At 39.5% G+C, this 26,419-nt stretch overlaps 4 protein-coding genes across 5 annotated transcripts; 2 read left to right on the top strand and 2 right to left on the bottom strand.

Annotated features, from left to right (window-relative positions):
* The first annotated feature begins 4,786 nt into the window (after positions 1 to 4,786).
* On the top strand, positions 4,787 to 7,240 carry LOC147940212 (uncharacterized). The gene is made up of 5 exons (XM_087461200.1): positions 4,787 to 5,012; positions 5,189 to 5,326; positions 5,440 to 5,967; positions 6,188 to 6,315; positions 6,392 to 7,240. The coding sequence occupies exons 1-5, from the start codon at positions 4,787 to 4,789 to the stop codon at positions 7,238 to 7,240; spliced, it is 1,869 nt and encodes a 622-aa protein (XP_087317326.1).
* A 622-nt stretch (positions 7,241 to 7,862) lies between these two features.
* On the bottom strand, positions 7,863 to 10,341 carry LOC104709616 (uncharacterized). The gene is made up of 2 exons (XM_087461199.1): positions 9,177 to 10,341; positions 7,863 to 9,121 (listed from the first exon to the last, which is right to left on the bottom strand). The coding sequence occupies exons 1-2, from the start codon at positions 10,339 to 10,341 to the stop codon at positions 7,863 to 7,865; spliced, it is 2,424 nt and encodes an 807-aa protein (XP_087317325.1).
* A 5,821-nt stretch (positions 10,342 to 16,162) lies between these two features.
* LOC104707328 (putative aquaporin NIP5-1) lies at positions 16,163 to 20,498 on the top strand. Its single transcript, XM_010423655.2, has 4 exons — positions 16,163 to 17,244; positions 19,223 to 19,642; positions 19,829 to 19,890; positions 19,987 to 20,498. The coding sequence occupies exons 1-4, from the start codon at positions 17,008 to 17,010 to the stop codon at positions 20,180 to 20,182; spliced, it is 915 nt and encodes a 304-aa protein (XP_010421957.1). The 5' UTR covers positions 16,163 to 17,007; the 3' UTR covers positions 20,183 to 20,498.
* Positions 20,499 to 23,424: 2,926 nt separating this feature from the next.
* Positions 23,425 to 25,693, bottom strand: LOC104707327 (uncharacterized). Of its 2 annotated transcripts, XM_010423654.3 has the most exons (9): positions 25,272 to 25,693; positions 25,009 to 25,142; positions 24,820 to 24,911; positions 24,598 to 24,736; positions 24,437 to 24,511; positions 24,188 to 24,309; positions 24,042 to 24,117; positions 23,901 to 23,960; positions 23,425 to 23,807 (listed from the first exon to the last, which is right to left on the bottom strand). In XM_010423654.3, the coding sequence occupies exons 2-9, from the start codon at positions 25,096 to 25,098 to the stop codon at positions 23,658 to 23,660; spliced, it is 804 nt and encodes a 267-aa protein (XP_010421956.1). In that variant the 5' UTR covers positions 25,099 to 25,142; positions 25,272 to 25,693; the 3' UTR covers positions 23,425 to 23,657. The 2 variants fall into 2 exon arrangements, with proteins under 2 accessions (XP_010421956.1, XP_019084055.1); XM_019228510.2 differs by lacking the exon at positions 25,272 to 25,693 and having other exon boundaries at positions 25,009 to 25,270.
* Between the last annotated feature and the right edge of the window lie 726 nt (positions 25,694 to 26,419).

Below are 26,419 nucleotides of genomic sequence, written 5' to 3'. Positions count from 1 at the left end.
ATAATTTTTAGGGGCCGCTTCAAAATACAATACAGTTTAATCACGAGATATAGTACATCACTAATTCAAATGTCACATTTTGTGAAGGTTTAGTTAAGTGAAATACTTTACTCTTAGTTGAATAATTTATGAAGAGACATATATACTACGTAAAAAGGTTTTTAAGGGTTCTCAAAAAATCTCTGAAATGAGAATCAATTCTCACTCATTTTTCTTTAAAAACTATTTTTAATTGTGAGAGACTTAATGAAAAACTTGCACTGCACATACTCATGTAAAAGTCTTTTTTGGGTTACAAAGGAAAAACAAGAAAAAAATCGTGAAAGGGCTCCTTAGGGCATGATTACTGGTAAAATTCTTTGAGAGTTGCTCAATATATAGTATTTTAATTATTTTAGTATAATATTAATATTTATTATAAAGATTAATTAAAAAAATCATTTGGTCCATTAATAACTGGCCAGCTGTATAGAAACGGTTCTACAGATGCTTGTGGGAGCAACGTTTCTATTCTCTCTCCTTATTTTTCTCATCCTCTCTTCTCTTTTATTAATATTTAATTATTATTAATTAAAGAGCAATTGAAAGAGAACCCACCAGTAATTATGGTCTTAGTCATCTTTTTTTTATTTTATCTGATACTAGTTCTTTACATGTTAAGTTGGAGAACATGGTTTCAACATGTATATATAAAAATATATCTCTCCATGTCACCTAGCTATACTGAAAACAAACCCAACAGCAAGTTATGAAAAAAAAATATTAATAGTTAAAATATCTCCAAACTTATTATATACTATGTCCATAAATTCCATTAAGTTCTTTTTATTAATCTCCAAAGTATTGTAAATTATTACTAGTAAATTACTCTCTCTATTTCACAAAAAGTGTCATTTTAGAGTTTTGTTTTTGTTTAACAAAAGTGTCATTTTACATTTTTAATGCATCATTTTATATTTCCAATGTATATTTTACATTAGATTTCCTAGTTTTATCCTTAACTAGGTTAGTACCCGTGCTACACCGCGGGTTGTTTTCATATATATATATTTTTGTATTTTTTGAAATAATATTTGTTTTTTTGTTGTTTGGAATCAAATATTACAATGAGAAATTTCTCAAAATGCCACATTTTATGTTTTTTTTTCCCAAAAAATACAAAATTGTAAGTTTTTCTTTCAAAAATACCACAACATCTTTTTCCCAAAAATGCCACAAACACAAAAAACTGAAATTTTATTATGTAAAATATATTTTTCTAGGTTTGGTTGACTAATTTAGATTTAAGGTATAGTGTTTAGAGTGTAGGATTTAGTGTTTATGATTTAGGGTTTAGTTTTGAATATAAAACTTTAGTTTAATTTTGTGGTATTTTTGAAAAAAAAAACTCATTTTAGTGGTTTTTTTGGAAAATAAAACTAAAAGTGGTAATTTTGGAAAAATCATATTTTAGTTGTATTTATGAGAATTGCCCTATTATAATTAATAAATAAAATTTATCATGATCAATGGTAATTTTTTGTTTTTGTATTTTAGTTATTATTTGTTGCATCATTTTATTTTTTTGTTATTTTAATCAAACAATTTTTCTTTTCATCTAACTAACTTGGGACTTAAGTACCCAATTTCTTTTTTACAAAATTTAAAGAACAAACAAAAAAAGATCAGGAAATACCTGAAAAAAACAACCAACTGAGCCCGTAGATAACTTTGTTATAAAATCGAATTGTTTTGTTAAACTAAGAAGCTTCTTTCTCTTAACTCTCTCTTTCTTTCGGAGTGAGAGAAAGCTCTGTTTCTTTTCTTTTGTTTATCCAATTAACATCAGGGATCTTCTGACAGTACGTGTGTTTAAATATTTTTAATAATTTTTGTCAAAAAAATATAGGTAGAACAAATTATAAATAAAAAAGAGAACGTGAATAAAAAAATCTTGACAATACAAATCAATCGATTATAGTAGTATGGAATTCAATAACCTATGCCATATTATAGTCAAACAGTTATCATATTACCAATAGCCAAAAGCCAATAGCCAATAAAGAATGTGTAATTTTGATAGTTTTCTTTTTCTTTTTGTGTTTGATTGTTAGTGTGATAAACATTCAGTAGAATTGTAGAAGTAACTACGTATTCCTTTTATTAACAGTATGAGTTTACACTTTGAGCGCAGAACTACTTCAGGTGTTCCTTCTCCTTGCTAAGTGCCAATATTGAATTTGTGATATATCTTCGATAAGATGAAATATTGCTGCACGAGTCAAGAAGACAATAATGTGTTAAGAACCTTCTTCTTTCATATTAATATAATTTCAAGTCTTTGTGGTGTTTGTTTGTTTGTCAGTTTGCTACTATCATGCTCTTGTTCATATCATCACGTCCAGTCAAGCATTAATTAACTTACTTTGTAAGCCTTAGCTTTGCTAGTTTTTCAAACATAGTTTTATCTTCTGATACTTCAACCTGCTACTTACTCCTATTTCTTTATATTACCCTTACACTTAACTTGTGGAGATTTATCTTGTACTTTACTCATGGTCTTATGGGCCTGAACTATGATCATTGTGGAGATCGCTCATCTCTATCTTGCAGAGTTTCTAGAAGATTCAGCGAATAACCTCGGACTAAATCACTCTTTTCAAATCCTTGCTCCAGCTTTGCCTCTTCCCTCCACGGAGTCAGCTTGCAACAACTACAAGGTTTATAAACTCTCATTAACAAACCTCTATCTCATTAACAAAGACTTAATTATTGCATTAACAAACAGTTACAACAAATTCAGAAACACTAGAAAAGTATATCACAAGAAAATCTGTAGGTTATTGTAATCTATCACAAACGATTATTGTAATGTATATTGTTGAAACTCAAAAAGGTTTTTGAAGCTAAAGTTGTAGATACACTAAGCTAAAGTTGCAGAGACATTCTAAATGCTTTAGAGTTTTTAAAAGTCTTGCATTTGTTCTCATTGATCAACAAAAGCTTCACTTCTTCTTTAGACAATCCATCTTTCAAAATCGCACAAGTCTTCTCCAGCAAAGTTCTAGCTTCTTTCAAACCCAAATAAGTAAATAGAGAGATAATATATCACATTGGTAAAGTCACAACAGAAGTGAACCCACCAAACTTAAGAAGAAGAAACTAACCACCATGAAAGAGAAAAAACATGAGCAAGCTTCAAAGCAAAGACGCGTGATGGAGAAGAGCAAACAAAACACCAAAGCCGCTTGAAGAGACTTCTTGACTCTTCTCTTCACCACCAACATTCATTGTAATTTCAAGTTTCAAACACATAGCTTATCTCAAAAATTCATCTCAAATTCACACATTTACAGCTTTGAAATCTTCCACAATCCCTCAAATTAAGAGACATAAAAGAACAGAATTTTGTTAACTTGAAACAAAAAGTAGAAAAAACAAAAAAAAAGTAGAAGAATCATAGTTAGACAGACTAAAACAATCACTGAACGCTTATGCGATCGTCGGAATTGTCAAGAATAAGAGTTTTAGTTGAGATGCGCAGAAGATAAACAATTTTGTTAGGTTGAAATTCTGAAATCGATTGATGAAGAGAAGACAATTATGTGTCCACTGTGGCAATTTGTAAGCTGGTCTGCATTATTTGTTTTAATTTAATTGGTCAATGATTTTAACTGATGTGTCAATAGAAGCTTCAAAATTGAGGCTGATGTGTCATGCTATGGTGAGAAACATTGTAGTTTTATTGTATTGATCTATGATTAAATTAACCTATTAAACACTTATTAAATAAGGATATATATGTATATTTTAATGTTTTCTTAATTTACGTGAGATGTGTCAAAGTGACACTAGGAATATAAAATAATACCAAAACAGTATCGCGAATTTATTTAATTAATTTTTTGACATAAATTTAAGTATTCTGCAAGGGTTTTGATAATCACATGGACATTAAATGATAATAATATCATGCCACTATTGTATGACATACCTGTGAGAACTGAAATCGGTTTTCTCCTTCCGAAGTGGTTCGAATGTAGAGGAGCTTATCACCGTTTAGAAGTTCCGAACTGAATTCGAGAGATTTTTTGAGAGTGTATTGTATTGCCTCTTTTGGAAAATGTTTTTCACCCCCTTACAAAAGACTCCCCCCTTACATATTTATACCGACCAATTTATTACCTAATTAATGCATAATTAATAGGACACGATTTGCGCATCCTAATTAACCGTCTTGAATGCGGAAATCTTTGACCAAGTCCGAGCTGCGAGCTGACCAACGCGAAGCATCTTCGTGCTTTCTTCCTTTCTCCGGGCCTGATGGGCCGATCAATAATACGCTCTTGGCCCATTAGACGTGCCCGGCCTAGGCCCTTTGCCTATTGCCTGAGATGACAGATCGTGGGTACAACAGTTGCCCCCCAAGTCTCCCGAGCTGAGCAGTTCGGGGGACTTTTGACCTTCAAGCGATCAATTTCGGGAAACTGAATATTCCCCAAATCTCCACGATTTGATCGTGGTGATGATGAGATTTGCCTTCCCGAATAAGCCTCGGGGCCCACTAGGTGGCGTGTTAGCTATAAGAGAGAGAGAGAGCGTGCGAGACCTTTCACTTCCCCAGGCAATCATTGCTCCCGGCTCCGTGTATAAAGGTAACCTCACCCGACTTCTCCCTTCCACTTTTAATTCTCAGTTTTTCTCTTCTTTTTGCTCTGCGATTTCTCTCTTCGCCTGTTAGTTTCTTTTCTTTCGCCGGAAAGCTCTTCATCCTCCCTCCTCTTCCTACACATATTACTCGGAAGATATGTCTCCTCCGAAATCTTCATCGGGTAAAGCCGTGAAACCTTTGATTCCGGGCGTTTACGGCCCTCACCAGCCATCAATTCTCTCGGCGGAGAATATAGCCGAGATTAGAGGGTCCACTGGAATTCCGCCGGAGATCGTGATTAAGTTCCCGGAGGCTCACGAGTCCCCGGAGAGTCCTCCCCCAGGGTATTGCTGCGCGTTTGAGATATTCTTCTCTGCGTGCGGTTTGTCGTTTCCCCTCCCCGAACTCATCGTAAAGATGATGTTCGAACTGGGCTTCGCTCTCTCCCAGATGTGCCCGAACTTCGTGCGAACCGTCATGTGTCTTCAAACTCTGGGGGAAGAGTTTGACTACAAATATCCCTGGCCGACTTTCTTCAAGTGTATACGGTGAAGACAGGTCGCACCAAGGGCACACTCTACGTAAGTCCGCTTTCCGGACTGAAGGTCTTCGACGACCTTCCTGAGAAGGATGAGAAGTGGCGGAAGTCTTACTTTTTCTTCCCGGTCAACGAGCTCACTTTTGGCCACCTCGCAAGTTCACACATATCGAAGTGGACTTCAAAAATTGGTAGAACGGTGCTCTTAGTTAGGTGTCCTTAATATATTACTTTTCTTTCTGTTACTTACTCCTTGTCGTTCCTGTCTCAGATCACTTCGAGCGCGGGTTGCTTTTCCCTACTTTCGCAGAGTTTTTCTCGCGGTTCTGCAGCCAGGGTCAGATCGCCTGGGACTCATTCTCGTGCGAAAGGATTAGAGAATCCTCAGCGCGGCTTAGGGGACGTTCTCTCGTTTGCTCCGACCCCATAAGCACTTCGGAGATGAATTATAGAGAGGAAAGGGCCTGCCGACTCGCTGAGAAGGAGGCGAAGTTGAACATGGCGGCAGCGCTCGCCGAGGGCAAAGCTCGCCTCCTTAAGAAGTCTGGTCCCTCTACCACTGAGGTAGACGGGACTTCGGCACCCCCTGCTGGCCCTTCCGAGCCTCTTACGGGTGCTTCCGGGCCCCTGCCCAGTTCGCCCGGGCCTGCCGTAATTGTCGTAGCGGACTCCAGTGACGAGCCGCGAGAGGTTATAACTCCCTCCGTCGAGGTCAGCTCCCAGCGGGCAGGCTTGTCCAAAAAGAGGAAGGAACCTGAGACTTCCTCGTCTTTTCGTGAGAAGAGCCGAGCTCGGACTGGTTCGTGAGGAGACGAGCGAAGTAAGTCCAGCTCGAAAGATAGGGGTCCTTCCTCGGAGAGGAGGTCTAAGGAAGTTCCTTCTACAAAGGAATCCGGGGATTCCTCTGGCAAGCTGCCTTCAAAGGAACGTCGTCCCTCCCCCCGAGGTAACGATAACTCGAGGTTTTTTTTTGTTGGGTCTCGGGGACCAAGTAAAATAACATTGCTCGTACATTTCAGCTCCCCCTGCATCCCCAGCTGACCTGATGAGGAGCTATACTCGGCCAGGAGTTCGGGTTCCGGCGTTTGCGGACATGTCCGAGCTCAACCGCGTGAACTTCTTCCGTTTTGCAGACAAGATTGGCGAGGTTAGTGACACATACTTCCTCAATTTTGGTTTTCCCTTACCTCCTTCGCCGTTTTTAACGAACCACGCTTTTCCAGCTAATGATCGAGTTCAACTCTTCGGTGGCGTCATATGAAGATCAACTGTTTGCCTCTCCTTCATCTTCCGAGGTGAGCCTTCTCCGGGAAAAGATTGCTGACCTGGAAGCCCAAGTGAAGGAGTATGCCAGACTAGAAGCCGAAAACGCTTCTACCGTGGAGAGAGCCAAACAGATCCGGGCTCGGATGAAGAAAGCCGAGATACCGGTGCTCGACCTCGGAATTGCCAACGAAGACCTCCGAGACAAGCTAAAGAAGGCGGGGGACCTCTACTACGAGGCCGTGGAGGATGCAAAGGCGGCAAAGAATAGGTTGCACAAGATCGAGCTCCGCAACCAGCTACTCGAAGCTGGCAATAGCTGCGAGATTGAGAGGGTGCGGAGAGAAGAAAGGCAAGCAATGAGGCGAACTCTCAGTCCGTTAGTCGAGGAGGTGAAAGTCACTTTCAAAGAGAGGGAGAAGCTGGCCCCAGCCAAGATCCGAGCCGCTGAGATCAGGTCTAACCGGATGCTGATCGAGGAGATCTTGAGGGGAGAGATCCAAGACATGGAAGCCGAGCTCGGGCTCCTGAAAGCTGACGAGGAGGAGGCCGACGAAAAGGTTTCGAAGGTAACTCTCCGTGACCTCGACCTCTCTGGATTTTCAGACCTTTTGGCGGATATGCCCGATCTTTTGTGCAGCGAACACCCTTCGAGCATTACAATCGACGAGTCCGGCACTAATCTCGGGCAAATGTCGAATCAGGGGATGGACGACTTTCTGGCGAACACCAAGTCGGTAGAGGAGCTTGAAGAGATGGGACTGGCCCTTTATGAAGCGGCATCGGACCCCGCTCCCCATACTCAGTAATTTCTATATCGGGGTTTTTTTTGGCACGAGTTGCCCCCCTGTTTGTCGTATTTATTTTTAGACTTACTTTGGAGTGTTTTGGTCAAGGTGACCACTCCGTCTTCAAAAAAATTTTGTTTTTGTCATGATAAATGCGAACTTCATATCCGCAATCTTTGTTTGAAAAAATGATACGAGCAGAAATGAACACGAAGTAAGCACTTCGGTTTAAGAGTTCGCAAAAGTGACACCCCAACTTTAGTAAGGCTGAGTACGAAGTGAACACCTCGGTTTAGATTAGAATTTTGCGAAACTAAGCTCCGACTTTAATAAGTAAAGCTGAGTACGAAGTGAGAACTTCGGTTTAGGTTAGAGTTTCGCAAAACCAAGCTTCGACTTAAAGTAAAGCTGAATACGAAGTAAGAACTTCGGCTTAGACTTGCGAAGTTGAACCTCGGCCTTAAATGATATATGCGAAGTAGGACTTCGGTTTTGATTTTTTTTTTATATTTTTTTTTTGAACCATTATTAATAAAAAAGTTTAAGAAAACTTTAGATTTTATTAATATGGATAGCTGGACCCGAAGTGGGCTGCCTACGTACCCTTATCGGGATCAAGCTAAACGTAGTTCGATACAAAAGATTAACTGTAAAAGAGTTTAAGGTGTAAGGAATTCCAGGACCTCGGGACTGGTTTTCCCTCTGAATCCTCGAGCTGATACACCCCATTTCGCACCTCGCGAGTAATTCTGTACGGTCCTTCCCAGTTAATTCTCAGCTTCCCTGCATTGAGCTCCTCGGTGTTCTCGTGGACCTTTCGGAGGACTAGGTCGCCAACTGCCAAGGGCCTGCCTCGGATTTTGGAGTTATAGTACCGAGCTACTGCGTTCTGGTAATTCTGGATCCAAACTAAGGCCTGGTCCCGACGCTCATTGATTGTGTCGAGAGTATCCTGTAGGAATTCCTCATTTTCCTCAGCTCGGAATGGGTTCAGTGAGGTACGGACTCCAGGGACCTCTATGTTAGCTGGGACTACGGCATCAACTCCGTAAACCAGGGAGAAAGGTGTTTCATTAGTGGCCCGGCGAGGTGTTGTTCGAATTGCCCAAAGAACGCCTTGCAGTTCGTCTGGCCAGCGCCCTTTGCGAGAATCGAGCCGTTTCTTCAAGTTAGCAAGAATGACCTTATTCATCGCCTCGGCTTGCCCATTACCTTGCGGGTAACGAGGAGTTGACTTATTGAGTCGAATCTTCCACTTCGTGCAAAACTCTTCGAACTTCGAGGAGATGAACTGTGGGCCATTGTCCGTGACGATTTCGCGGGGAACACCATAGCGATAAATTATACTTTTCAGCACGAACTGTTCCACTTCTTCACTTGTTACCTTAACGTAGGCCGCTGCCTCCACCCATTTGGAGAAATAATCGGTAAGAGCGAGCACGTACTGAACTCCTCCTGGTCCCCGATGCAATGGACCAATGATGTCCATAGACCACCTCATGAATGGGTAAGGTGCGGACACCGAAGACAGGAGCTTGGTAGGCTGGTGGATTGACGGGGCGTGCTTTTGGCACTTCTCATAAGCTCGAGAATAATTTTCGCAGTCCGTGACCATAGTGGGCCAGAAGTAGCCTTGCCTTTTGATTTTGAAAGCCAGAGTCCGAACTCCGGAGTGATTCCCATTGGGATTGTCATGAACAGCTCGCATTAGCATCGCGGACTCTTTACCGGCAACACATGTTAGATAAGGACCAGCTACACTTCGGCGTAAGAGTATTCCGTTGTAGACGCAATACCGCGCACTGACAATCTTGAGTTTCCTGGCCGCCCATTTGTCAGCTATGAGTTCCCCTTTTTTGCAAGTAAGCCCAGATCGGGCTCCGCCAATCGCCTGCCCCCTAGCTGTTAGAACTCGCACTGCCCGAAGTAGTATGTGGGATAACAGCTTGATTGTAACCTGATGAGCTCGACGATTCCGGAGTTTGACTCGCGTCTAGCTCGGCCAGAGGTGGGTGAACTTCTATCAGAGTAGGCATAGCGGGGGCTGGATCCTCCGATGGCAAAGAGTCCGCAGTCGCCTCGTGAGCTGCCTCCTTAGCAGCCAACTTTTTTTTATTTGCCCGGGTGACGACATTCGAGCTCTCTAGACGGATGCTTGGAAACTGGATGACTTCGACGGGGATAATCCTAGTCATCGCAGGATCCGAAGTGGATGCCAGAGATGCTAAAGCGTCCGCAGCGGAGTTTCCAATTCGCGGGATCTTAGTGATTTCAAAATCCTCGAATTTAGCGACTAACTCTCGAGCTGTGGACAAATAAGCCTCCATTCGACCATCCTTTGTTTCGTACTCCCCCAAAAACTGGTTGGTGACCAGCTGCGAATCGCAAAAAGTTCGGAGTCGTCGGACTCCAATCCCTACTGCGAGGCGTAAACCAGCAAGGAAGGATTCATACTCGGCTTCATTGTTTGACACGCTGAAAGCCAAGCGAAATGACTGCTTGATTACTTCGCCAGTAGGAGAAGTGAGGCGGACCCCAATTCCTGCTCCCGATCTGGAAGAAGCGCCGTCAACATACAACGTCCATGGGACTTCAACGTTGTCGCTAATTGAAGTGGCTAGTGGGAGTTCGATCAAAAAATCGGCCAGCACTTGCGCCTTAGCACAGGTTCGAGTCCGGAACTCGATGTCGTATTCACTCAACTCGACAGACCATTTAGCTAGTCTCCCGGACTGGCTCGGACTATGTAACACCGTCCAATGTGGTTGCGTTGTCAGGATTATGATTGTATGGGACTGGAAGTAAGGTCGCAGCTTTCTTGCCGAAGTGACAACTGCTAGGGCCAATTTCTCCATCATAGGGTACCTGGACTCCGCCCCAGTAAATGACTTACTGACATAGTAAATTGGTCGCTGCTCCCCCCTTTCCTCCCGAACCAAGACTCCGCTGACTGCACTGTCCGAGACAGCTACGTAAAGAAAGAGTGGCTCATCGAACTCGGGCTTAGCCAAGACCGGCGGTTCAGACATATAGGCTTTGAGCTGAGCGAACGCCTCTTTGCACTTCGCATCCCATAAGAAGTTTTTCCCCCTTTTCGCAACAGCTGGTAGAACGGGAGGCATTTGTCCGTAGATCGAGAGATGAAGCGGTTGAGGGCTGCGATCCGTCCGTTAAGGCATTGCACTTCGCGTAAAGTCCTAGGAGAACTTATAGACAAGAAAGCATTAATCTGCCTCGGATTCGCTTCGATTCCTGTTTCTGTGACGATATACCCCAAAAACTACCCTGATGGGACTGCAAAAGTGCATTTCGTGGGGTTAAGCTTCATCTCGAACTGATTCAGGATGTCGAAGCAAACTTTCAGATCCGCGAGATTTTACCAGCATGTCATCGATGTAGACTTCCATGGTCTTTCCGAGCTGGTGTTCGAACATACGGTTTACCAGCCTCTGGTAAAGTGCTCCCGCATTCTTTAACCCAAAAGGCATCACCTTGTAACAATAAATCCCGCGGTCCGTAATGAATGCAGTCTTCTCCTGGTCATCCTGGTTCATAAGGATTTGGTTGTAGCCGGAGAAGGCATCCATGAAAGACATCAGCTCGTGACCCGAAATGGACTCGACTAGCCTGTCGATATGCGGAAGTGGAAAGCTATCCTTGGGGCATTCCTTGTTCAGGTCGGTGAAATCAACGCAAACTCGTGATTTTCCATTCTTCTTTTTGACTACCACCGTGTTTGCGAGCCATTCAGGATACTTCACTTCGCGTATCTGTCCCGCCTTCAGTAGGCGTTCCACCTCTTTGTTGACGATTTCAGCTCGCTCAGGACCCAGCTTCCTTCGCTTCTGCTTTACAGGTCGGAACGTCGGTCTACATTCAGCTCGTGGGAGATAACTTCTGGACTGATACCGGGCATTTCGTCTACGGACCACGCGAAGGTGGCCATATTTTCTTTTAGGAAGGTTATCAGACTAGCGCGGAGCTCGCTATCCAATCCCTCTCCGATCTTGATTTCCTGATCCGGAAACTTATCATTGATAAAAATGGACTCAGTGAGGTCACCTTTTAGCTGCGTTCGAACTGGATTCTTCGGGACCTCGAGCTGTGGTTGCTATTGAACCATGAGCTTGTGACTTGCGAGACAGCAGCTCCTTGCCGTCCTTTGGCTTCCCAGAATTTCCCGGACTCCTTGCGGGGTTGGAAATTTGACGCACTGATGGTACGTCGAGGCCACTGCCTTCATCTGGTAGAGCCAGGGAGTTCCCAAAATAACGTTATAGGCCGCAGTTCGGTCGAAAACCGTGAACTCCACAATTTTAACCACTCCTTGAGTGGACACCGGTAGTGTGATCGTGCCCAAGGACATTGACGTCTCGCTAGTGAACAAGACCAAAGGTGAGGGCGGTCCTACGATGTGTTCTTTCCCGATCCCCATTCTAGCGAGCGTCTCGAGGAAAATCAAGTCTACCGAACTCCCAATGTCAATTAGGATTCGGCAGACCTCGTGGTTCGCCACGTCAAGTGAAATGACGAGTGCGTCATCGTGCGGAGTGTCCAGCTCCTCAGTTTCCTTCTCGGAGAAAGAAACCTCAGGTAGATCGCTTGCCGCGACCCTAGCGCGCTTCGGCTGGGGGCTAGCGAGCTTCCGCTGATGGTCTTTGATCGCGGTGATGGAGTTCTGAAAGAGGCGCGATCCCCCCCCCCATTATCACGTCGATTCTTTTCTTGGGGGTTTCATTGCCATCAGACTACTTCGGTTTCTTTGAAGGTGGAGCATCTTCGTCCACCCCGGGAGTCACTTTCTGCTCCAACTCCTCGATTGTTACATTTGGCATTTCTCCCGCCACATACTTTTCTGCGAGGAGGTGCATCAGCTTCTTGCAGTCACGAGTGGAATGAATGTTGGTTTTGTGGAGCTCGCAATACGTGTCCTCATCTCGGACCCACTTGTTACTTGGGAGTACACCGCTCTTGGAGCGCAGTGAAAATGGAGGTTTGGACGGTGAATTCTTTGGAGAATTCTTTTTAGGAGATTGAGTGACTGCGAACGTGCTAGGCCTGGACTTCGGAGTCGTAGGCGGAGTTTTCTTGGCGGGCGCTTCGAACCGTGGTTTTCCTGTAGTCGGAGCGTTTTGTTTTTGCGCAGCGGCAATTTTGTCTTCCTCTGCGACTATCCAGTTCGATGCCCGGTGTAACGCGTCCTGAATGGTTGGGAACCGATTCACGGATAACTCTTCGCGGAAGCGAGATTCGTGCCAGAGGCCGTTTTTAAGCGCGGCCAGGGCTGTGGAGTCCGAGAGTCCTGGAATCTTGACCTGGATTTTCTTGAACTTTGTTATGTAAGACCGGAGAGACTCCACCCTTTTGGCTTAAGTTCCAAAGCTGAGCATCTGTCACCGCGGTTTCGATTAAGCTAGAATACTGCTTGACGAACGAGGTTGACAGCTCAGTGAAATTTGTTATGGAGCCGGCTGCTAAAGACGCGAACCAAAGTAGTACCGGTCCACAAAACGTTTCTGCGAACAGCTTGCAGTACCCATTGTCAGCTTCGTGAGGCTCGAGGTCCACCCGGCTAGCTGTCAACATGAAAATCTTGAGATGATTGGTCGGATCCCCTTTTCCTTCGTAGCTCGAGAACTTAATTTTGCTAGTATCTTTGATGCGGACTCGGGCTATTTGATCGGAAAAAGGAGTTCGCCTCGACTCCTCGATCACTCGAAAGATATACGGAGCTAAAGTGGTTGCATTGTGCATCGCAAACCGCATGTCCCGGATTTCGCTCTGCATGCGGAAGATCTCGGGATTGGTAACATACTCCGGAGTCGAAGTGTTTCCATCCATAGGGAGAGGAAGACGGACTGGGACCTCGGAAGATCTGGCGACACCGGGCTGAACCGGAGTGTGGCCATCGCCAACCAGCGATGGCGCTGTTTGCGTGTTGACTTGAGGTGGGAATGAATCTCCCGGAGTGACATTTGTTGCTGCCACCTGCGAGGTGGAAGGTGGAGTAACACCGGAAAAATCCAAAGCACGTCGACGTGGGTTTTGGTCGGAGGACAGGAGATCAACCCGATCGGCGTACGCGCGGTGGGAGGCTGAGATGTCAGCTACGGACGTCGTGACTTCCTCCAAACAGGTGGAGACCTGACCCTCCAGGCTGTCAAAACGTTCGGTAAGAGCGGCGGAGGCGGCTTGCTGACGATCGGACTTCTCAGACAAGTCCTGCAAGAGCTTCTGGATCACCTCCAGGGATGCCTGACTGGGAGAGTTGGTTGCCATAGCGGTGGTTGCGTGTAGTGGATTTGTATATGAAGTTGGAACTAATGAGAGTCAGGCGATAACCCCCCTCCTTCTAGCGCCAAATGTGAGAACTGAAATCGATTTTCTCCTTCCGAAGTGGTTCGAATGTGGAGAAGCTTATCACCGTTTAGAAGTTCCGAACTGAATTCGAGAGATTTTTTGAGAGTGTATTGTATTGCCTCTTTTGGAAATTGTTTTTCACCCCCTTACAAAAGACTCCCCCTTTACATATTTATACCGACCAATTTATTACCTAATTAATGCATAATTAATAGGGCACGATTTGCGTATCCTAATTAATCGTCTTGAATGCGGGAATCTTTGACCAAGCCCGAGCTGCGAACTGACCAACGCGAAGCATCTTCGTGCTTTCTTCCTTTCTCCGGGCCTGATGGGCCGATCAGTAATACGCTCTTGGCCCATTAGACGTGCCCGGCCTAGGCCCTTTGCCTATTGCCCGAGATGACAGATCGTGGGTACAACAATACCCATTGAATTATGCCTCATTTGTTCCAACTTAGTTAGCATATTTTATCTTGCAAATGGCCTATAATAGCTTAATAATAGAAGTTGGTGTTTTCGATTGTACAAGGACAAAATAATTTCCATATTAAGATGAATTATTCTGTCCCTAAAACAGTAAAAGACATAATGAACACATTAGTTTGGTTTATAATCAACCCGGATTAGTTATATATAGTTATAGCTATCGATGGCATAATTGTCTATAGTTTCGGCTAACGATTACTATAATTGTTAATGATGGTCATCAATAATGGCAGGAAGTGGCAAGTGGTCATGGTAGCTGACTAGCTGCTAGACATAGATGCGAATGAACGAACACAGGTCGGCGAAGATACTTGTATATAATATTGGATAAGTGAAATAATAGGTTTCGAAGATGAAAAGTTTCAAAATTGTACATTTTAGCAGCTCCATTCGAAATAAAATCTAACGACCTAATATTTCTTCATGATAAACTTTGTTAATTTTGTAACTAGCCTAAGAGGAAGAGAACAAAAGAATCGTAAAAGGTTTATAAAGTTTTCGCGTATTACTTAGAAAGGTTTTATGGTACTATTACATATATGAAAAGTTTTACTAGCTAATTTTTTTTAAAAAAATAATCATATCATTTATAATAATATGGGTCCTAATGCACATGATCGATCCATCAGATTTATCCGTCGAAGACATAAATGTTTAAGAGTTGCTCACAAAATCCATTTTGGTATCTTAGTTAAAAAAAATTAAGTTTAACTTTTAAGTTTTAACCCATAACGTACAAGACCGTATTAACACACATTTTTTAACCGGTATGGACCTGTTTAACTAACCGCCTGCGACTCTATTGGTTTAGTAGGTTTGACCTCTACTCGCGAACGGAATCAAACAAGAAAAGCTTAAAGTTTGTGGAGGCTGATTCCTTATTGGCGATGCAAGCAATGAATGAATAAAAACGAAGAAGAAATTACTACATCAATCAAGACGACTAGACGAGGGAGGTGAATGAGAAAACAAGCATTCCCTGCCACTAATTACTTTTCCAATTGTCTGTAAATTATCCTTAAATAGGGCTAATTTGGTCGGTTGGAGGAATCTGTTTTTGTATGTCTATTTAAAGTAATTAAGTAGAGTTAATTAAACCCTAAATTAATTATTTGGATTGTAATTCTAAGAATCACAAACAATGGAAGGAGTGTATTTGCTTTACTTTATGTAGAATAAAGCAATCATCACTTTGACTAATCTCCTTTTTTATTACAGAATGCAACTCATTAAGCTCCTCCCCACGTTTCGGAATAATCATCACTTTGATTGATACGGTATAAGTTGTACACAACAAAATGAAAAGAGAAAAAAATAAATAATATGAACCTACGAGGAAAGAAGCTCATTAGAATAATAAATTAAAGGAATCTATTGCATGTTTTTGGGGTGCTAAATCATAACTAGTGGTAAAAGAATAAGAATTAGTAGTAAATAGACGAAATTTTAAAAATGAAAATGTCTTCCCTAATCTATGGTTCAATTTTGTTTTTGTTTTTATATACACACACCAACAGTATGGTTAATCATTTATAAAAATGAAATATTTATATTAGATAATCTTTTTGTAGAATAAAGCAATACACAGCAGGTATGTATTTTTTTCTTTGTCATCATGGACTGAAGAGTTAGTATATATACTTGAACTCACTATAGATAGATAAACCCGTGCAATTTGTTTGTATGGTATTCCTTTTTTTTAGTAATGTTTAGTCATTGACGGTTTATTATATTTATAAATATGATATCATACTATTTATTCGAATAACAGATATCACTATTTCAAAACTAAGTTTTATACTTTTGGCATAATACTAAACACAAACAAAAGTATAACTATCATGCTAAGTTATCTTTATATGTAGTTTTATTCATTAAGTTATTTAAATATATATACAAAGTCAAGCCCTAAATATTTTTTAAAGTTGAACTAAGTAATTACGTTAATAATTTTTGTCTAAACTAATTCATACGTAGCACTGTAAATTTTATATGAGAATGGAGAATGTGTTTAACTATTGTTACATAATTGTTACACGAATCAAGCGCTCTCTTCCCTAGACTTAGAAAATAAATTTTATATTCAATTATTGGAGGGTCGTGGGGTGGCGAATGAGTGATACCGTCACGGCGCATGTGCGATTCCTAACCCTCATCCACAGAGAGTATTGCTTACATCGAACGGTAACAACGAGGCCTGTGATAAAGGGCACAGGTGACTTTAGCAGATCATCAAAATCTCAAAAAATAGGAGTCAGTATATGAATGAAGCTGTTATATAAAAGCAATAAGATATTGGAGTTGACTTTTTTTTTTAATGTATGATTTTTTTTGGTGTTCAATGCATAATAATCTGCCTTTTCTATATAAACACAAACACATATAAATATAACATAAGCTCAAAGACTAACCAAACCCATCATCTATCATCATCTTCACACAACTTCTCTCTATATATCTTTCTTTTACAACCTCAGTTTCAAGAATCTCTATGTGTTTGTTCTCTTTGCTTTTTATAAGATTCGGTTTTTGAGTTTGGTCTTTCTTTGGAGAGGTGGCTATCTTCGTTCTTATTCTTCTTAAAACGTAGTAACATCTTTATAAAAATCCTTGAAAGCATGTAAAGTTAAGTCATAGATCCATTTTTCGTCTCCTTCCTTCAAAAAAAAAAAAAAAAAAAAAGTTTTTGATCGATTGATGAGTTTTCTCATTTATTGATCTTTCTAGTTTTAACTTGTGTTTTGGTGAAACCGGTCCTGGCGAAGTTTAAAACTCAAGTGTAAACCCAAATTTATAAAAACTTTCAAATCATGTAAATTTCGTCTCTATCAATTTATTGCCCTACCCCAAGAAAAAAAAAACCAAAAAAAAATAGTATTTAGAATTTATTTTCAACAACATACAAAAAAAACCCAAAAAAAAAAAAAAGAAAGTAGGAAATGGCTCCACCGGAGGCTGAGGTGGGTTCAGTAGTGGTGATGGCTCCTCCAACCCCGGGTACACCGGGAACGCCGGGAGGACCGTTGATAACGGGAATGAGAGTGGATTCAATGTCGTTTGATCATCGGAAACCAATGCCTCGATGCAAATGTTTGCCGGTGATGGGATCAACTTGGGGTCAACATGACACATGCTTCACCGATTTTCCCTCTCCTGATGTCTCCCTTACTCGCAAGGTTAGTCATCTGACTCATCTTCCTCTTTTCATAGTATAGTTTGTAACGCATCCTTCTTTTATTGTACTGATATATTTTTAAAAATTTATCCAAATCACCGTAAAAATATATATACATATCGACTAGAACTTGTATGGTTTTTGCTAATATCGTCGTTATGTTATCCGAATTCATACCCACATATTTTATATTGTTGACAAAAAAAAAAGCAAATCATCTTCAAAATTATAATACTAGTTGAAAAGTGTCATCAAAATTTTATGAAAAACAAAAGTTGATTACGTTGATAACCTTTTATTAAATTTCGAGGAACCCTTTAATTTGCAAGCCTAAATTTTATGAAACTATTATAAAGTAAAGATATTCTCATATATATTATTGTATTGTAACAATAACAAATCCAAATATTTGGTCCCTCTAGCTATTAAAAGTCATCGGAATCCACGTTGGGTACAATAGTGAATAAACGAGTTAGACCAACTGGGAAACTATATAGATATATGTACTATAAGGAAACTCACAAGCCGATCGTAAATTTATGATTTTTTTCTGTAAGCTTTACCAAAAGATAACATTTCTTTATTCTTGTAACCGATTTTTATCATATACATACGTCTAATAAGATATTGAAAAAGATCATAAGGTGTTTACGTCACACTTGGAGGAGATTGTAACACGACAAGAACTAGCAGTTCGCAACAGAAAAATAAATCAGAACTGGCGAATAGAAAGAGAGTGATATAAATGTAAAAAACAAAATAAGTCTAGATAAATTAATAGTATATAACTCTAATTAAGGCCCACTCGAACTCAACTTAATTTATTCAATGGACCACCGACCCTCCACATCTTTGAAATTTTTATGGATTGTATATTGTTTTTGTGACAATGAGATTCATTCATAGTCTTGACTGCGATAACATTAAATTGGTTTATTGAAAATTAAACAAGTTGCATATATAATTAATTTTTCTTTTGAGAAACGGTCACACAAGTAATTAGAATTTAATGGGTATTGTTTTGTAATGACGAATACGAATTAGTTATATGGTGTAATACATCAAATTTTATATTGCTTTTTTATTTGTGAAAGACATTTTTTTATTTTGCTTTTTTTTTGTTTTTTTTGTTTTTTAATTGTGAAAGACTTTTTTTGGTTTTGGTTAGGTCTTTTTGATTCATTTAATTGTTGTGATCGTTTTCTTTTGGGTGTATCCATGACGGAAGCAGCCAGCCACGGGATGTATCTTTCTTTAGCGCAATCCACGGCTCTTGTCCTTCTATCATTAACCAATAATTTTTACCCTCTAGAGTAATTCATTCTAAGTCTTGTTTCTAAGAATTATAGTTGTGAACTGATATTCTTATGATTAGTATTAATTAATTATGATTTTTGTTCTTTATATAAGCTATGATTAATTTCTTGATTGGTTGATTCTCGTTAACGTGGGCGTAGATATGGACAGATCATACGCTACATACTAACCGTTGACTGTATTTTGCTGAATACTAAATTACTAATGATAAATTAGACACCAGAATGAAACTAGTTTAATGGTCTTCTAGTGATTATGTGTATTTTACTTGGAATTAGCAAATTTCGCGTATCTTATCTTCTTTGACACAAACTTTTATCCCTTAGATATTTTAATTATTTTTTATTTTTCTATGATTTTGATAGATTACATAATACTCATTCTGTTTTACAAAAAAATGTCATTTTGACATATGTTTACCCCTATTTAATAAGTGGTTAATAAATTAAATTTAATGAAAATAGCTTTCATTTTAGGGGTAAAAAAAATATTTAGCATTAAAACACTCTTTGGAAATATAAAATAACACAAAAATATTTCTCTAAAATAATATTTTTTTGTGAAACAGAGGGAGTAATAAAGATACCATTATGTTAACTAAGTTAGTTGAAGTTTTTTCTGTAGCATTTGCTCATCATTGTTATCTTTTGTGTGTTATGCAGCTTGGAGCCGAGTTCGTGGGAACATTTATCCTGATATTCACCGCAACGGCCGGTCCAATCGTGAACCAGAAATACGACGGAGCTGAAACCCTAATCGGTAACGCGGCATGTGCAGGACTCGCAGTGATGATTATAATACTCTCAACGGGTCACATCTCAGGGGCTCATCTAAACCCATCACTGACCATAGCATTCGCAGCTCTAAGACACTTCCCTTGGGCACACGTGCCGGCTTACATAGCAGCTCAAGTCTCAGCTTCTATTTGCGCTTCATTCGCACTTAAAGGAGTGTTTCATCCTTTCATGTCCGGTGGTGTCACTGTTCCATCCGTTAGCCTCGGACAAGCCTTTGCTCTTGAGTTCATCATCACTTTTATCCTCCTTTTCGTTGTCACTGCCGTCGCCACTGACACTCGTGCCGTAAGTCTCTCTTTCTCTAAATTTTTGTGCATGTTTTCTGTTCAGTATTTTTATTTTCTTTTTTTTATATATAAGAAATAAAAAAAAAAGTTCATGAAACAGTTTTAGAAAAACAAAGCCAGTGATAATGATTTCTGTAGCTAACCCTAATGGAGTTCTCTTTTCTTGATTGGGTTTAATGAGCAGGTTGGAGAATTGGCTGGTATAGCTGTTGGAGCCACTGTCATGCTAAACATTCTTGTTGCAGGGTATGTCCACATTAAACGCTTTTTAAGCTTCATATTTTAAAGAATCGTGCATTGCATTTAAATAAAGTTTCTAAAACACTTGGGAGTTTTCAACAGGCCATCGACTGGTGCATCTATGAACCCAGTAAGGACTCTAGGACCAGCCGTTGCATCAGGAAACTACAGGTCACTCTGGATTTATCTAGTGGCTCCTACACTCGGTGGTATAGCCGGTGCAGCTGTCTACACAGGTGTCAAGCTTAACGATAGCGAGACTGACCCTCCTCGTCAGGTTAGGAGCTTTCGTCGTTAAGTGAGTAAGAGACTTGTTTACAAGTCTTTTGCTGTGTATACTGTTTACTGTATGATTATGTAATGATACAAAAGGCTTTTGGAAGCTTGTGTGAAGAATAAAAGGCGATGTGACTATAAGTCCACGCTCGGCATCGGTTTATATTAAGTCTGATGCGAACTTGTCGTGTCATTGTCAAATTGTGTCTGTGTAATAATACAATTTTACGTGTGGTTTGTGTTTCTTTGTTGGTTTGCTGTTGTATGTTACCTATAGGCAGTGTTGCCTATAGAGACGAGGCTGTTTTTATTAATAAAATCAATTTGTGTGCGTGTAAGAGGTTTTCGAAACATTGTTTAAAACAATTTTTGAGTGCACAATTCATAAAGATTCGGTTCAACCTCAAGGTAGGTTTCACGTTAAAGACAATAAGGGCATCATTATTGGGGGTTTTAATTTTGAGCCTGTACTATTTGATTTTTTAATGAATAAATTATGTACTGTTTAAAAAATAAGAACTTTTGATCTTCTAATTAAAAATAACCCCTCCAATTGTAAGATCTAATTTTGAGTCTTTTATATTTGAAAATATAGTTTTTTGAAAATAAAATTTTTTAAATAGAATAGAAGTAGTACAAATGTTTAAACATATAAGATTTTATAAAAATGGGAAAATATTGCATTTAATTAATTTCTAAACATACAAAACTTAAAAAAATATTACAATAGAAGTACAATGTAAGCAGCAAGTTGATCTTTGGAGAAGATAAGGATTTGCTGAACCACACAAATCTGAATTTCACTTCTTCTGTGAACAGGAAGGAGAACTCTGTGGAGTCATTTTACTATATACAGATCAAATCCAATCTAGTTGACGGCGAAGCTCTTGATGACATACCTGAAGAAACATGAAAGTTCTCATCAGATGGTGGTGGTGGAACCATCATTGATTCGAGTACAACCTTAAGTTATTTCACAGAGCCTGCATATGAGATCATCAAAAACAAGTTTGCAGAGAAAATAAAAGAGAAGTACCTGGTGTTTGGAGATTTCCATATCCTTGATCCTTGTAACCATTGTCATAAAATAGAAGCAGTCAACAACGAGCAAGAGGCTCTAAACAAAGATAATCTTGCACAACTTTTGAAAAGAACCCAACCGAGTTCTTTCATTTCTACAGAAAATTGAATTTTGTCTTCGTTACCACGCAGGATGTTATCACCCGTTACCACAACTGGAGTTGAAATAGCTTCTTGCCCTGTAAATGCTAGAGGCAAGTTGATTCCTCGCAATGCCATCCAGTCATCTCTCTCTCCCATTTCTCCCATCCCCACCAAACATATGAATCTAGAAGTAAACAAGAAAGCAGAAGCAGGAGCAGCTATGTGACGTGAGTGATTCATTACATAACCATTGACACATGAGAAAAGTTTGATTCCAAGACGTGTATATGTCTTACAGCTAGATGTAACAACATGTTGGTAATAGTGTCCAGGCTGTGGAACAGAGGCAATCTGAATGCCACCAGTCTTGTCCCAAGAAACATGAGCATTACATTTATACTTCAAATACCAATGGAGGCCATAAGCAATCTCAACTCCAGTTGTGCCTTTAATCCTGAAATCCAAGTTAGAAATAAACAAATCTTGGAAGAGAATAATCTCTGGTAGCTACTCCCACCACAAACATCCTATTGAAACAAAAAAAACAATCACTACTGTAAAATCTAACTCTAGTACAACAGCGTTAAAGGCAAAAAAAGAAGAACCTTTGAGATAATTCTGAAATCAAAGCTACGAAAATGTGTGGGAAGCAGTTTTTGCAATAGACCCTTAGCTGCTGATTCTTGTACAGACAGAATTGGTCGTAGAGAATCTAAACGGTCAAGCAGACTCTTGATAGCAGGATGTTGCTTTGACAAAGATTGAAAGTGAAAAGAAAGAACCAACAACACAAACAACACCAATTTGATCATGCAAATCATGTTGATACTCTTCCAAGATGCATCCTATATAAACACCAATAAGGCCGTTTATATATAACCTACAATTATCTAGTTTATTGACTAACAAGATGCATCCAGATATAAGTTACAGAAACGATCCAACACACAAAAAAAAAATTATCATCGGATACTACTAATTTCACCGGAGATTTGCATATATAACAGGAGGGAGAACTAAAAGTCTAAAAGCGAGAGTCTCGTGGATGGTACCTGACCGGGAGCGTAAGCTTGAGCAAGAGCAGCAGTGGAGGGATCAGGTTTCGACGGTGGAGGTAGTGAGATCAAAGCCTGCTTTTTATAGTGTTGGCCTCTCTGCTCGTCTCGTAGCTTTCGATTCCAATCTCCAACGACTCCAACCAATTCAATCTCCTCCGAATAAGAGATTCGCGACAGAGAGCGAGAGAGAGAGGAAGGGAAGAACACAATACGGGCAAAAAAAAAATGGTTCTCAATAAAACTCTTCACCCAACCCTGCCCTGACACGTCACAACCTCTTATATGAAATCGAGTATACTAAATAAGAGGAGCTCTTCTTCTTTTATTTTCTTTCTGATTTTTTTTTTCTACTTTTCCACTAAAACCTCTCTTAAAACCCCATTGAGGATAACCTAACTAGGTGGACATGAATTTCACTTAAGATACTGGTCAAATAAGCTCATGAAGATAATTTTACTAAGCCCAACAAGAACTAGAATTGACAATCATCCAAAACGAGAATATTTTCGATTATTTTATCAAAATGATTGATAGTTTTCTGTTTTATATCTTGTATAAATGATAACTCCTGGGATGGAAGTAAGTGTGTGCGTTCAATCACATCATAAAGGCTTAACAAAATTGTTTTACTATGAGAAGCCTTGAAAGTTTGAAGCTTATTAATAAGATTGTGTGAAAATGATGAAACAACAATATAGAAGCCTAATGAGTGCATACAGCAGAGAAATTAAACACTGCACAAAGTTTAGTAAACAGTGGTGATGGTGAAGATAGCAACCTTACAAATAATTAGTGACATTGCAAAGTGATACTACTAGTATTAAATAGAAGAGCCACAAAATTGAAAATTTGAAAACGGGTTTTAAACATTCATCACCACCAGATTTGATTTGATATCTTCAACTCTTTTCTCAGTCTTTTATGACTCTGTTTTGGTAAAAGGAAAAGTGGATGAGAATGACTAGTTAAGTAGTAAGCTATTTCGGTTCTACACCAAACCGAATCTTGCCATTTGGTAACAGTAGCATCTTTGAAGATTGAGTGACGTGAAACACTGATTCTGATTCTAACTTTACAAGTTGAATACCTAAGAAACAGCTGAAAGGTTTGAAAATATACAAATCCCCCATAGCTTGTTTGGACATTCTTGTTCATAAACCCAAAAGGCATCAAAGAACAATCACAACATGAATATCAATCAACTTTTCATGGACAGATCAAAGTGAATGCAATCGAAAATCTTTTCGAGGTCAAGCAGAGCTTTCTAACCGTCATTCACTGTTTCTTCACTGCCGATGTTTTCGCCTTGGAGAGTGTTTTGATCATTCCTTTGGTGATTTTCCAGAACCAAATGAGGTTCATCACTGCTAGAGCCGGTGGTATCGTAAGAAGGCTGTAAAATCCCAGTGGAAACACTTGCTTCACCTGCAACGCGAAACCAATCTTTTAGATTCGTGTGTCTACTAATATCTTCCTCGTTGGTTTGTTTTTACTCATCAAGCTCAGGATTGAGCTTACCTGATGGAAATGGAGGTACATGTGAACAAAGAAGTAGATGAACAATAAGATCCTCGCAACCTGGAAAAGCAGACAGAGACATTCAGTTTATTTTTCTCCAAACACTACAACACAGATACGTTTTGGCCTAATTAGTAGTACCAGCCAACCCAAGAACAGCGCAATCCCGTTGAGAGTGTAAGCCTTGGAGCCTTTTTGACCACTAGTATCCAAATACCTGCCATTACCACAATTGATGATTAGAGGCAGCCACTAACATATATTTGTGAAGGGAGTCAGAAACTTACCACCGCAGATTAACAAACGGAGTTGTGGCCTCTGATAAGAGAACTATGAAGATGTAAAACTGACTTTGCCCACTTGTGACAGAAAGAATGATTGCGAACATCGACAAGAAGTGATGAAACACCTTAAACAGGTAACAATAAAACAACACCATTAGCTAAATACCAAATCCATTTAGCCAAACCAGAATTAAATGCCAACTCTAATCAACGTTCATTAACAAATATGGAAAATATTATATGATGCCTTACGTATTCAATACCACCAAGAGCAGGGAAATGCCAAAAGATCATTGCCAAGTCTGATAGAAAATAGCCTAAGGAGATCTGCAAAAAGACCAAAAGACATAAGAGACGATCTCACTCACTGCCAGTTGTTGAGATTCTAGAGAGACTTCTTCCAGAGAACTAACCCCCATTACAGATTCCGATAACTTCGTTGTACTATTGATAACTGCATCACCATGAACATTCTCATCAAACTGATCAGATATCACCAAGAGATAGATTGAAGCCACAGAAGTCAAAACAGCATGAAAGGTTGAGAATCCCCTGTGAGAAGAAAGCACTAGCTCAAAACACAATCAACCAAAAGAAGATCAACAAACTCAAAATAAGGGAATAATCTAAAAAACCTATTGTTCCATTCCATTCTAACTTTGCTGTCGAGTTTTCCATAAACACCACCAAAGAGCAATGGACTTATGAAACGAGTCAAGTCATAAACCTTCAAAAAAAACAAGAAAAAAACCAAAAAGTTACAATCTTGCATCATCATCAACATAGACCTTAAAAAGATAAGGGTAAAAATCAAAAAGGCTTACGATTTTGCACATGAGAGCACCGGAACAAATCGAAGCAAGCAAAAGGAGTTGTCTTGATGAGACCAAGGCGTCATCGGAATCGTTCGTCATTTAAAGATTCAAGCTTTTTGATTGGATCAATGACTCAAACAGAGCTAATAGGATACAAAGAACAGAACCCAGAATCAAAAACTTAAATATGTGTCACAAAGAATTGAAAAGGTGAAACCTTTTTGGTAACCCAAATTCGAAAACCTAAGAGATGGGGTCAAAAGGATTAAAACCTGAAGGGAACAAGAAGATGAGGAAGGAAGGGAAGGAATCAAATCTCTCTCGCTTTCGTTCGATAATGGTCCCGCCTCAATTACAATCTCAGATTGTCAAAGTTTCAACCTTTTCTTTTCTCTCTCTCTCTCTCTCTCTCTCTCTCTCTCTCTCTCTCTGTTTTCTTATGTGAGAATCAAATTTGTTTTACTGTATTTGGGTTTTGCTTATAAATTGCTTTGTAGCACCAAAAGTTGTAATTTTTATGTGAAAATTTGGAGGAAGTTGGGAAATTTTGAAAAAGGAGCATTTAATGTGTACCAAAAAGAGGTGGATGGTTTTGTTAAATACAGACGTGGCTAATGTATTTGGGTTAGTTGAATTGGACATAAATATGAAAAAGTACCATTTTTTTTTTTTTTTTGACCATTCTAAAAGTAAGAAGATGTACAAATGGAAAATATTATTGTTTTGATGTTGACTGACCAACTGTAACAAAAAAGATTCTCTCAATTTTTATTGTTGTGTTTGAAGGGAGGTGTGTTTTTGTGTGGGTAGGTTTATGTGAGGTTGAGTGAGTACATGGAGTCTGGAGATGTGTTGTTTGATGGAATCCGATTGTTACGTTGAGTTTTATATTTAAAAACTCATCAACCAAAGCAATTGAAGTTAAACGAGCGATCTATCCAAGTACAGTAAACGTACATTAAAGCAGAGTCGGTCCAACGTTATAGTAGAGAGTAGTCCTACTCAAAACTAAAAAATTTGTTATTATTTTTGAATGTTATATACTCATAAACGAAAAAACTTAAGAAATTCAATGGGAATGACAAAGAAATATATTAATCATTGAAACAAAACAAAAAAAAAAAAAATCATTTTTGGACCATAGTCCTTGGCTTCTGTTGCTTATGTTTTGAATTGAGTCTCATTCTCAGATTAATATAACTTAGATGGACCTAAATAAATAATCTAAGAATCATCTACGTACTATAATTTTTTTTGGCGGAAACTTTGGGTATATATTGATTTCTTATCTTTGCTCATACATACGTAGTGGCATCCATGGAGTGATAATCAATCTTCATAGCATTAATGGATGAGCATCGCCGCAAATTAAACCACTTATAAAACATTGAGGTCGTGGATATGCATTATGCCTTCCAAT

Source organism: Camelina sativa, chromosome 8 (genome assembly GCF_030686135.1).
Source record: "Camelina sativa cultivar CO46 ecotype springtype chromosome 8, ASM3068613v1".
NCBI classification, from domain to species: Eukaryota; Viridiplantae; Streptophyta; class Magnoliopsida; order Brassicales; family Brassicaceae; genus Camelina; species Camelina sativa.
This window is presented reverse-complemented; position numbering and strand designations above follow the sequence as displayed.

What these genes read in the sequence shown, in the direction of transcription:
- LOC147940212 (XM_087461200.1), top strand. Translation starts at nt 4,787, where the DNA reads ATGTCTCCTCCGAAATCTTCATCGGGTAAAGCCGTGAAACCTTTGATT. An exon ending in CACTTTTGGCCACCTCGCAA is followed by an intron (nt 5,327 to 5,439) that starts GTTCACACATAT and finishes TTCCTGTCTCAG; the next exon opens with ATCACTTCGAGCGCGGGTTG. An exon ending in TTGCAGACAAGATTGGCGAG is followed by an intron (nt 6,316 to 6,391) that starts GTTAGTGACACA and finishes ACGCTTTTCCAG; the next exon opens with CTAATGATCGAGTTCAACTC.
- LOC104709616 (XM_087461199.1), bottom strand. Translation starts at nt 10,341, where the DNA reads ATGCCTCCCGTTCTACCAGCTGTTGCGAAAAGGGGGAAAAACTTCTTA. An exon ending in GGAATCGTCGAGCTCATCAG is followed by an intron (nt 9,122 to 9,176) that starts GTTACAATCAAG and finishes GAGTTCTAACAG; the next exon opens with CTAGGGGGCAGGCGATTGGC.
- LOC104707327 (XM_010423654.3), bottom strand. Translation starts at nt 25,098, where the DNA reads ATGACGAACGATTCCGATGACGCCTTGGTCTCATCAAGACAACTCCTT. An exon ending in CCGTTTGTTAATCTGCGGTG is followed by an intron (nt 24,118 to 24,187) that starts GTAAGTTTCTGA and finishes TGGTAATGGCAG; the next exon opens with GTATTTGGATACTAGTGGTC. An exon ending in TGTACCTCCATTTCCATCAG is followed by an intron (nt 23,808 to 23,900) that starts GTAAGCTCAATC and finishes TTCGCGTTGCAG; the next exon opens with GTGAAGCAAGTGTTTCCACT.
- LOC104707328 (XM_010423655.2), top strand. Translation starts at nt 17,008, where the DNA reads ATGGCTCCACCGGAGGCTGAGGTGGGTTCAGTAGTGGTGATGGCTCCT. An exon ending in TCGCCACTGACACTCGTGCC is followed by an intron (nt 19,643 to 19,828) that starts GTAAGTCTCTCT and finishes TTTAATGAGCAG; the next exon opens with GTTGGAGAATTGGCTGGTAT. An exon ending in CTAAACATTCTTGTTGCAGG is followed by an intron (nt 19,891 to 19,986) that starts GTATGTCCACAT and finishes AGTTTTCAACAG; the next exon opens with GCCATCGACTGGTGCATCTA.